The sequence below is a fragment of the Babylonia areolata genome, chromosome 2 (genome assembly GCF_041734735.1).
Source record: "Babylonia areolata isolate BAREFJ2019XMU chromosome 2, ASM4173473v1, whole genome shotgun sequence".
NCBI classification, from domain to species: Eukaryota; Metazoa; Mollusca; class Gastropoda; order Neogastropoda; family Buccinidae; genus Babylonia; species Babylonia areolata.
In genome coordinates, this window is record NC_134877.1 from 57646171 (window position 1) to 57658230 (window position 12060).

Consider the following 12060-nt stretch of genomic DNA (forward strand, 5'->3'; position numbering starts at 1 on the left):
GATAAAAGTGTAAAAACATCCAGTCATGAATATGATTTATGTGGGAGATGCAGGCCATAAGTGCAGAAATGTTTCAAATATCAGTAACAGCATGTGTTTATTGTCCAGTCAAGAAACAGAAAATTGTCTTTGGACACACCTGCTGTGTTATAAAACATCTGAAACATTGCACTTATAAAAGATACCCCATCACACTGCACAGGAGGAAATGCAGTGTATAACTTTGTTGTTTTTGTTTTTTGTTGTTATTGTTTATTGTTGTTTTTTACATAAAGAAAGAAGATTGTAAGTACCAATGTTTGAATACAAAAGTTCACCTAAACACCCACACACATAGCCTCTGTCTCTTTCTCTTTCTCTCTGTCTCACTCACACACTCACACACTCACACACACACACATACACACACACACACACACACACACACATACACACGTGTTCTGGTCCCTGGCTTAGATGTGAGAATGAAATGTATGTGTGTCTGTGAGTGTGATTGTCCTTGTGTGAGTGCATTCCATAAATATGAAACAGCATATTCAGTAGTTGTCTTAGTACGTGTCTTAGTGGATGAGATGTCTGTGTTTGTGTGTGAGTGACGGGCGCAGTAGCCAAGCGGTTTAAGTGTTTGACTTTCAATCTGAGGGTCCCAGGTGAGAATCTTGGTAACGGCACCTGGTGGGTAGAGGGTGGAGAATTTTTCTGATCCCCCAGGTCGACATACATGCAGACCTGCTAGTGCCTGAACCCCCTTTATGTGTATACGCACGCAGAAGATCAAATACAGACTTTAAAGATTGTGTAATGTATGTCAGTGTTCAGTGGGTCATGGAGACCCAGCATGCATGAACCACGACAGACTCATTGGCAAGTCAATGTTGACCGTATGACGGAAAGAAGTAGAAGAAGAAAATTATGTATTATGAATAATAATATTAATGTTCAGGTAAGATTTTTTAATCCTGTGTTGAAAAATTGATGGAATGGTCACCATCAAAGGTCTGTCCTAGGTTTATGTGCATGATTATGGCTGTACTTGCACCTAATTTTCTGATCCAGGTGGGTTTTTAAAAATTCTTTTTTTATGCCAAGTGCTTCAGGATTAATATTTACAGTTTTTCAGTCCTGATATGGACCTGTGTGGTCAGGTAGGCTATATAAACAACAACGATGAATTAATTGATGAATAGATATATAAGTAAATGATTTTTAATGAATAAATAAATGAAAATGATAATAGTAATAAAAATAATGATGATAAAATGAAAACATATTCAGTGCTTTTTTCTCAAAGCGGAGCTCAAAGTGCTTTACATCTTCAATGTTTTGAATGAAGGTGCTTACAGTGGGTGTTGTGAAATTGCTGGGCAGAACAACCAGTTCTCGCTGGACAAGAACCTGGAGCAGTTTGACAGTGTGGAGAATCTGGTGTACCACTACTACCAGCATCCAGTGCCCAAGGTGGACGTCTGTCTCAGCGAGTGCTACCTGCACCACCCCGCCTTCCGCACTCTGCATTGGTCTTGATGCTGTTCAGTGGGGTGGTGGCTGTCATCGTCGTCGTTCTGAAGTTGTTGCAGCTTCCGATTTTGGGCTTCCCTTTCTCTCTCTCTCTTTCTCTTTCTCTCTCTCTCTCAGCAAAGGGGAATAGCCATATTTGTTTCAGAAAAAACATAAAAATTCATGACTGTTCAAGATTTTACATCCGCAGAATGCTTATTACAGAAACAAACAAACAAGTTGATGGGGGCACTTATTTTCACAGGTGGACAAACCTCACAACAGAAGGGAAGTTGAAATGTGTGGGCATGTACATTTCAAAACCAGCTACAGAAGATCCAAAGTCAAAGCACATTCAACTGAAAAGATAGCAAGCTGTGATGAGTGAATGTGTGAGACTGATGGAGAAGATGGAGAGTGAACCTTGCTGCCAAAAAAAACCCCGGAAGAACCCACCAAAGTCTGTTCACTTACCACCAGACCTACAGGGAAGAACACAATGAACAGTGGCTATGCTTACAACAAGAACAGAAAAAGGAAAATGTTAGTTTTTGTGCACTCTGCAAGTGCGAAAGTGAAAATATAGCTTGTTTCAGCATGATCTGGATTTTTACAATATCTGTTCCAGATGGCAAGATTTTAGGGTAGACATGCATGCTTGCAGTTCTCTTCCTCCTCTCTCTTCTATTCATGTCCCATCCCCCCCACCCTTATGCAGAGACCAAAGTGTGTGTGTGTGTGTGTGTGTGTGTGTGTGTGTGTGTGCTTTCTCACATGTGCAAAGGAGAAAGGAAGAGATAGGTAAAATGTTGTTAGCTGAAAAACAATCAAATGAGTCATTCTTTTCATGCTTCTTTGTGGATTCTTAATGTGAACAACCGAACAAGTTGATAGAAGTGTATTTATTTCAGAAGTGTATTCATAGATGAATTGTATAGTTTTTTTTGTTGTTTTTTTTTCCTAAAGTAGAAGTCTTGCTTTTATTCCATGTTATTTGTTAGTTTATTGTAGTACTGAAGATGTGTATTACCTGTTTTGCTTGGAGAAATATCCATTTTAGTAGAGATGGAAATTTGTTACATGTAGCTGATGTTGAGAATTACTGGTATGTATTTTTTCGCATGCTTAGCTTGTGGGTATGATTCATCACATGTATGTCTGTCTAAACTGTGTCTGATTTGGCTTAATATATTGGAAAATTGTTATTGTTTAATAGTGTCAAAATATGGGATGTGTGGTACGTAAAATTATTTTTGTATATTTACTGAGTACTTAGAAAGAAGATTATTGTGTATATTTTTATGAATGTCTTTGACATATGAATTTAACATGCTGAACTTAGTGTATTTTGAATACATTTGTAAGGTGTGTGATTTAAATGATTCTTGATAACCTGCTACTTTTATTCAAGTATTATGTGTTGTCCTTTTGCATAATAAAGCAGCCTTGACCACACAGCCCTTGCATTTATATATTGAAACTTTATATCTTTAAGGTACTTTGTATTTGTATACACTGAATAGATTTCCTTTAAATCATTAAAAATCCTTGGATAAGGTACACTTGTGTGTTATGTGCAGTCAAATCTGATCAACCTGGCAAAACTCCAAAGTAAATTTGGAACTAAAAAACCAGCTAAATGACACTAACTTGCAGCATGGTAATGTTTGCAAACTTGTACCCATACAAAAAAAAAAAAGAGAGAGAAAAAAATAAGAAAATAGACTTTCTCAATCAGGAATCAAATTTATCATCCTGTGAGAAGCCAGAGAAATCTGAACTTGCAGGGTCTGGTAAAAAATAAAAGTTAATAAGTCTCTTCCAGCATGTTGGCATTCAAGGTGAAGGTCACAGCACTACTTTCTTAAACCCCCTTTGTAGTTTGCATCAGTGATGCCCCCATTTTTTGAAACCTTAACCAATTGTGTTCAAGTGAATTGAAAGATCATTCACCTACAGTTTAAACAATGAATCATTGGATGCATGCTTTTTGTTTATAGCATTAAGCATACTGATCATGAGAATCTGCGCTTGTTAACAAATCAGAACATCAGCTGTGGGTTCTGCAATCCGCTGACTATGCAAGAGTTGCCAAGTTATTATTTACTTCCTTATTGCAACCTATGATAACTTTTCCACTTACTTCCTTACACTAGTTCATCCCCCTTTTTTTTCTTCATCAAAATTGTTTTGTTTTGTTTTTTTAGCTTGTGTTATTCCATGATATATGGTAGAAAATGCCCACCCACTTGTACAGTTATTGGATCACAAAAATAGGAGAATTTCTCTCTGAATGATCATCATGAGGTATAACATTGGAATCAGTATGAGGTTTCAGAGTCCTCAACAGAACTGTGCTCAAATCACTTTCTTTTGTGATGTATCCTGGTATCAGAAAAAATTAAAAGGCAAAGCTGTTTTTGCTTGCATTGTGGAAACATTTGTGTATTTTTTGTTGTTTGCAGCAGTAGTCAGTTGCTGTCATTCAAAGTGGTAGTCAGTTGCATTTGTGAGAAATCCTGTAGGCTATTGTTTGAGGTGGCTATCCTCCATTACTGTGTATGCATTGTGTACAAGCTGAAGGGGTAGTGCTGAATAGCATACTGTCTTGAATTATATGCCCATGCCTTTTTTTTTCTCTAGAATTGAAAGCCTTCAGTATTCGGAGGATTTTCTGGACTTGATGATTTGATGTTTGTGTGTGTGTGTGTGTGTAGCCGAGTTAGATTGTTATTATAAGTAGTAAAGAATTCATGTGCTGTTATTAGTTGCTTACAATCAGTTTGTTTTAATCAGTATAATGTAAGTCAAAGGGAGTTGATTCTACATTGTTTCAAGATAAGATATATTTTTGAAGTAGTTTCATCCCCTCTTTGTCAGGATTGTTTAGAGTTATCTGTCATGGGAACTTTGACATGGTAACAGTGAGCTGTTTTATTTTTGGTGATTACATCTCCATTATGAAGTGGTCAGTTGGCAGTTCACATCTGTGGCCAGTTCTGCCATAACTCTGTGGACCTGTAATTTTGTTCTTACGACCTTTGTCACCTTGAGAAGGTATGTTCTTTGGTAATCTAACTAATTTTATTGGGTGAGGGACTTTATTGCTTTTTCAAGAATTGTTTTGTCATTCTGTTCATTGTAGTTGACATGTTTTTTGAGTGATTTGTTTATTTTCATGAAATGGATTTAAAACAGGTTAAACTGTAATCAGTTTAACTTGATTGCAATTGCATTGGTTTTTTGAAATAATTAATAAGTGGTAATCATGAATAATTACCTTGAAGCTAATAGAATAGTTTGAATTGTTTTATTGATAATTTCTTTAAAGTGAACTTCCATTATTTGTTTATTTCTTGATTGAACTCTTTTGAGTGAATCTGTGAATTTGGAATGTATTAGTGTACTTGTGAATGGAGCCAGACTGTGAATTATGTAACAGTTATTTATTAGTTGTAATTGTTTGGTTTCAGGGTTTATTTGCTACAAGCTGAATTACCCCATGCCCCATTATCCCCCAAAAAGAAATAAACCACCTCAGCCCTTCTGCGTATGCCTGCCTGTTGGTGACTGCTTTCCCTCTATACAAATTGTAAGAACTCATCTCATCTTGCCATCCGGGCACAGCATGACAACCCCGTTACTTTTGGAGCCCCCAGGGAGGATACAATAGGCTGAGAATCAGCAGGCTGAGGGAAGATTCCATACTAGTAAAGTTCCTGTAACCTTTGTCTCTTTCCCCAGTCCCATTCTGAAGTCCCATTAATCCCATTCCCATGCAACTCCCATCAATGACATGAAGTCGAAACCAACGACACGACTGCTGAGGACACCGACTCCAAGTGCCCGGTTGACACAAGGATTCCTTCTATACTGGCGACACTCTGATGTCCACTGTCCCAGGTAGCTTCCCTGGCTACCTGCACCTAGCCCTTCGTGTGACCCAGCAGTGACCAGCGTTAATCTTCAACCACTGCAATTTGTGGCAATGCATCGCTAATGAACTGTGACCACTTGAGTCAAGGCAGTGTTTACTCCTGTGTCTGGCATTGTGCATTGATGTTCATCTGTGTGCCTGCACCGTGACAAGTGTTGGTGTCAGTGTTTAGACATGCCATATGCTGAGGTTCTGTCTTTACACTTTTATGTAACTTCAGTTTAAGTGTTCGTGTGTGTGTGCAGATTGAATTTTTGCTAGTTAAAAAAATAAATAAATAAAAGAAATAGTATTTTGCATTCCATTTCAACTTCTGAATGGCACTGATTTATTAGTGCCAGGACATAACTTCTATTTTTATTCAGTTCTGTACTGCCTCAGTTTATGTGACTGTAACTTGAGGATTTTGCTGTGGATACAACAAAAAAAAAAAAAGCAAAAAAAAAGCTGCCTTTGCAATTATTTTTTATCTTTGGGAGTGAGGTGACAAATGGAACTTTTTGGTTTGTTCAAGTGCTGCCTTATTTAAAAAAAAAAAGGGGGGGGGGGGTGCGGGGGGGTTGAATGTGTTCTGCTGATAGCTACTTAATCCAGGTGCACATGTAAAAATATGTGTACATTCATACTGTGTTTATTGAAAAAAAATAATAAATTGGGGGATGCCAGGTGTATTTGAAATTGAATTTGTCTCCATGTCTTGTTTATTTTTAATTTTTTGTTGATGTGTGACTTGAATTTTTTTGTTGGGTGTGGTGTTAATCATGTTATGCCTTTGAAATTGTTTGATGGCACTGATACATGATTGCTGGTGAACATTTTGTAAGCAAGAGAAGACTGAGTACAACTTATTAGTGACTAGTGGTTGCTGAAAGTTCTAGTTGTAAACATGAATGTGGCAAAGTTAGAAAAATCACATGATGAAACTATCAAAACAGCTGTCTGTTGAAGAACAAAAGACAATTTCTGAACTTTTTGGTCAGCTTGGGATTCAGTCTAAAATGGATTCCAAAGAAGACTTGGAACAGTGGGTGGTTGATTATGTCAAGTCAAAGCAGTTGATGCCTAAGTCTGAAGCTAATGACTTACCTTCTGAGAGTCCATCCGCAACAGCTGGTGTATCATCAGGAGCTACTGTTGTCAATGTCCTAGGACGTAAACCATGGTTGACCAAGTTTAGAAGTGATCAGGGATCTGACTTGCGGCGACATCAACTATCAAGTCTGGTCAAGGAGAAGCACTCCACTCGTGACATCCATGATGCTATCAGAGCTTCACTTTATGACAAAACAGGGGCAATTGTTGCATGACTTGGTACTGATGCTTCTGTTGATGAGATACTGTGCAAGATGGACGGCATCTATGGTGAAGTCGAGGCTGAAGCTGAAGCTGATTGCCTTGCTTCATTCTTTGGTGCATTGAAATGGGCTGTGTGTGAGAAAGTCAAAGATTGTCTCTATGGATCTGAGTTTGTGGTTTGCACGGATAACAATCCCTTGACGTATGTACTGACTTCAGCGAAGTTGGACGCCACAGGTCACCGCTGGCTAGCTGCGTTATCTGCATTTAACTTCAGCATCAAGTGCAAGCCAGGGTCACAGAACATTGATGCTGACACTTTGTCTCGCCTTCTACGTATGGCAGATACAGAGCAAGAGTCTGACGAGATTGCTACAGACTTGGTATACACTGTCTGCAGTGCTGCAACTTGTCCAGTTGTTGAGAGCCACTGTCTGCAGAAGTTGTGGATATACTGGATGAAGCTGGACAAGACATTGCTGATGTTACAGTGAGTGACTGGAGAAGAGCACAGGCTCAAGATGAAGTTCTTGAGAAATGGTTGACTGTGGTACAGCAATGAAAGAAGCGATGCAGCATGCCCGACACTTCAGCTCATGTAGCCATGAGAAAGAACTTTGAGAACTTTCGGCTGCACCGTGGAGTTTTGTAGAGAGAGACCACTGTGGATGGAGAGACACAGACTCAGAGCTATATCAAACAGGCTTTGAGAGGGTTGCACAATGACATCGACCACCCAGGACAAGATCACACATTAGGACTGGAACGTGAACGCTTTTGGTGGCCTGGTATGACTGGATGTTTTGAACAGTGGGTCAAGAACTGTCCACGTTGTTTGCATCGGAAAGAACAAGGCAATACAGCACCCATGGTTAATATCACCACCACTGGAGTTGGTATGCATGGATTACCTCGCCATTGAATCGTCCTCCAGTGGTCATCAGCATGTATTTGTCATCACCGACCATTACACATGGTATGCCCAGGCGATACCCGATCACAGCTTTTGTTACCATTCCTGCTCTTGCATTCCATTTAACTTTCCTTACTGTTTCATTCCATTTGTCTTGCCTTTCCTGCTACATCACTTTACCAGTTGATACCAAATTTTCATTTTGATCTGGTGTCTTAGAACTGTACATTTCAGGTGAGTTTCTTTTGTATCTGTACCATGGATCGTGTGTGTGTGTGTGTGTGTGTGTGTGTGTGAGGTGGTGTTTGGGCAAAAAAGCTTTCAGAATTCTGTTCGTACACATAAAGGCCCACTCATACATACGAGTGAAAGTGGGAGCTTCTGTCCATGAATGCTGAAGAAGAAAAAGAGCTGTTTGTAAATTCTTTGGGATGGAGCTGATGGTCTGTTCAGAATGACTGGAACAGACAGAAGGTTAATCAGTTTGTTTCTTTGTTGCCAAATAGTAATTTCACTCTTGTGCATTTTCAGTGTCACTAGCCATTCAGCCTCATGTCTTATTCTAGCAGCAAGTTGATTCTTTCATATGAACTTAGAGTGATTGGTGCTAGGATTTTTGTAAGCTTTATAGGAATAAGGGGTAAAGATGCTTTTGCAGTTGTAAAAACTGTTTTGTCCTATGATCCAGGTTTTCTTCTCTGGTTATCTCTCTCTCTCTCTCTTTTTCATTGTCTTGTGTTTCCAACTTAATTCTTGTTCTTGCTGTCATGTTATTTTGTTGTTGTTGTTGTTGTTTTGTTTTGTTTTTTTTGTTTTGCTTTTTGGTCTAATCATTATCTGTAAAAAAAAAAAAATTTTTTAATAAAAAAATCCATCTGTGTGTTTGTGAAAGTGGGGGATGGAAAATGTGTGTGTGTGTGAGTGTTTACATTCTTGGCTTGATATTAATCTTTTTTCAAGTGCACATTTTTGCACCATTGTTGGAGCATGTGACTTCTTTTTTTATATTTATTTTTTTGTTATTTTTTTTTATTTTACTGTTTCTGCTTTTTAAAAATCGATTAAGAAAGATAATGTCAAACTCGCTTTTCTGTTTAAGATTTTGTGTCAAACAGGAGTCGTGCAGTTTGACATGGTTTTGTGAATGTGGTTTGCCTCTTGATGCCCTTCACAGACTGCTAGGCTCTTAAGTCAGACTGAATTGAACTGAACTTTGTGTACTGGATATTTTATGGAAAAATGTTTGTGTCAGGGTTGCTTCTGTGGTTCAACTCCTTGACCACTGAACCTTGGTGAAATGAGATCAGTATTGCAAAAAGCTGGAAGTTCAGTTACTACTTTTTGTGTACTCATCAACGGTGTAATTGATTTTGCTATCAAAGCAAAATCAAAAGTGATGTACTCATTTCAGTTAGATCACAGCCCTTCACTGATGAGAAAACTTTTCAGTAGAAGTGAGGTGTTTTTATGGTGTGATCATCCGAATTGTGTGTGAGGAAGAGGAGTAGCATAGTGTGGCATTGGAATGGAGCGTACTTATGGTGGAAGTCGCCAACAGTGATAATTTGGATATGTGGTGAAGAAGTGCCCTGACTTGGCCCTTGAGGTTAATCGGGCTTAACCCTTTCAGTGCTGCAAGGATTACAGCTCTTGCATCCTTCCCCACCTGGGAGTATCTAGCAGTCATTTTTAGATGATTCAAAAATTAGAATGACAGTTCGCAAAGACAACTGATATGTTGTCTCACCTGTCATTGTTAAGTTATAGTTCTAAATATTATTGTTGGAATCAAAAGCTCTGTTTTCATCGTTTGCTTAGTATTATCAGAGCAGTGAAACCGAAGTTTCTTTCTGTGAGCTCAAACTATACTATAAAAATAAAATAAGAATTAAAAAATATCTTTAAAATGCTCAACTTTGCTCAGACTGGAAGTTGCTCATTAGTTTATCAAGAGTTATTCCGCTTATCTAATTGTTGACACTTTGTTGAAAGGTCAAAGAATCGGTTTCATGAATTGGTATTTGATGTCTGAGCACTACTTGGGTGTAGGCATGACAATGTGCATAATTATGCAGAGTGGGGGCGGGGAGTTACAACAGAAAGGGTGACACTGGGTAGTGATCACTCCTTACCAAGGGCTAAGCCTGTTGATTTGTGATGGGATCAACTCAGCCCCCACCCCATCCTCTTCCTCTGCTCCCACATTACTTCTTTCAGTATATGAACAGGTACTCTACCAGTCATCATACGAATATAATATCCGTGTCTTCTGAGAATGTCTGCAATCACCAGTATGTGTGATGGGACAACAAATTTCCTCCTGAAAATTCTGAGCTAGGAATTTTCAATCCGTTCCTTAGTTTTCAACACTTTTCATTGTGTTATTTGTTCCTTTGTTTTCTGTTTTACCGATTTGTTCATCTGTTGTGTGTGTGTGTGTGTGTGTGTGTTTCAGATAATTTCATGCATTGATTTTGTTGTTGTTTTATTTTTTGTTGTTGTTGTTAATTCCCTTTGGACTTTTTAATTGGGCACTTTGAATGGATTGCAGTGTTTTTATCACCCCAAAAGTGAGAGTTAGTTACCTGGCAAATTTTGTTTATGAGTCAGTTACCTGGCAAATTTTGCTTATGTGTGCATTTTTGTGGGTCTTTAAAATATACTAAGAGAAATAGTGACTGTATTCAGTTATTTTTTCAGTCCCATACAACAGTGGTAAATAAATGAAAGGGAGGTGGTTTGTCAGTTCTTAGGAGGGCCTGGGGCATGTTGTTTTTGATTAGATTATGATGCTGAATGAGGTAAACTTGGTTTTGATTCAGGTCTTTTCAGTTCTATTTTAGCACTCTGATTACGCTGATATTATTCACACTCAAGTTTCTTTCAGAATCATGTTCATTGTCTCTTTGATTTCTCCACAGAGGCAGTGGGGTTTTTGCTTTGTTCTGTTTGTTGTAAGTTTTTATCCCTGTTTTTGGGTTGGGCTGAGGGAGGGGGTTATGGGTTGGCCTGGTTGTAAACCTTTTGAATAGAACTGTGATTTGACATACTTTGGTAGCAGATAGATGATTTGTCTTCTTTTTTTTCTTTTTTTTAATTTTTTTTTTTAGTTCCAATGTCTTGTTTCTCACACAATCCAGCCTTAGGGGTTCTTTGAGCAATCTTTTACATGGCAGAAGAGCACTGCTGATGAATGTTATGAAATATTACGACTCAAGACATTGTAGTCGTTGTATCCGTTTTGTTAATGAATAACTGTTTTTGTTTGTTGTTGTTTTTATTAAAGAAATTGTGAAAGTTGTTCCTCCTAGTTATCAGGTCAAACCTAATGTGTCTGTTTAACCCACTAACTACCAAGCAGTGGTGCTATAATAAGGTCAGTGGGGCCTTGATTTGAAGCACAGTTACGTACACTTTGTGTTGTGCACGGGTGTGTAATTGATCCAGCGAAACAAAGTAATGCAGTCCTGAGTAAAAGAAGTACTGTATATGAACAGGGACTCGACCAGTCATCATATGAATATAATCTCCCTGTCTTCTGAAAATGTCTACAGTCACCAGTATGCAACAGTGGCCATATTGGCTTCTGCGACATACAGATCCTGATCCTGAGAAGTAATGTGTTAAACAATATAACCAGTGTGCCTTATCTCTTCACACTGAGGTCATAGTCTTATAATGAAAAGCATTCTCAGCAGCAGCAGTGAAGTGGTTGAAGAATGTTGTGTTTTTTTGTTTGTTTCTTTTTTAGCTCAGTATTTCTGCCAACTTTGAAAATAAGCTTATCAAACACAGAGAACGTTTCATTAGCCAGATGGTCAGCTCAGTGGTAGACATTATGAATGAATGAAGTTAAGGTTCTGATGGTTGGCTGTATTCAAGGGTTAACACAGTATGACTGGTAATAATGTAAACTTCAGATTAACATTAGCTTATGATTTACAATTCACAGATGTGAAAGTGTTAAATTGTGCTAATGGCTTGTTTATGTAACATTTACAGACAGCTTGAAGTAATATGGCTGACATACACTGATAACTGACAGTGAAAGCATCTGGCATAATATGAATGACTGATGTTGAAGGCTAAATGCATTTTGTAAATAATGGGCAGTGAAAGGATTTATGACTGACATAAAAGGGTTTACATATATTGATGGCTATAGAAGTGAAAAGGTTAAGATGTAAAATATGTTGGGGGTTTTTTTTTGTTTGTTTTTTGTTGTTGTTGTTGTTTTTCTTCTTAAAATAAATTTTTAGACCAGTAACTGGCAGTTGTTTAAAAAAAAAAAGTGTTGTTGACCGACAGATAAGAACTTAATTATACAGTCAGTGAAGCGTTAGAATACACATATAAAGCCCTGGAAATGCAAAGTTTAACAAAATACTGACACCTGCAAGGGAAAGTATTAACATAT

The 12060-nt window shown here is 38.0% G+C and overlaps 1 protein-coding gene across 2 annotated transcripts in view; it reads left to right on the forward strand.

Annotated features, from left to right (window-relative positions):
* LOC143275614 (uncharacterized) overlaps positions 1-6003 on the forward strand; it is a 37115-nt gene extending 31112 nt beyond the window's left edge. For both annotated transcript variants that reach the window (XM_076579857.1, XM_076579867.1), the window contains exon 14: positions 1369-6003. In XM_076579857.1, coding sequence (XP_076435972.1) covers positions 1369-1524 — 156 coding nt within the window. In that variant the 3' untranslated portion in view covers positions 1525-6003. The remainder of the gene's footprint in view (positions 1-1368) is intronic.
* The last annotated feature ends 6057 nt before the right edge of the window (positions 6004-12060 follow it).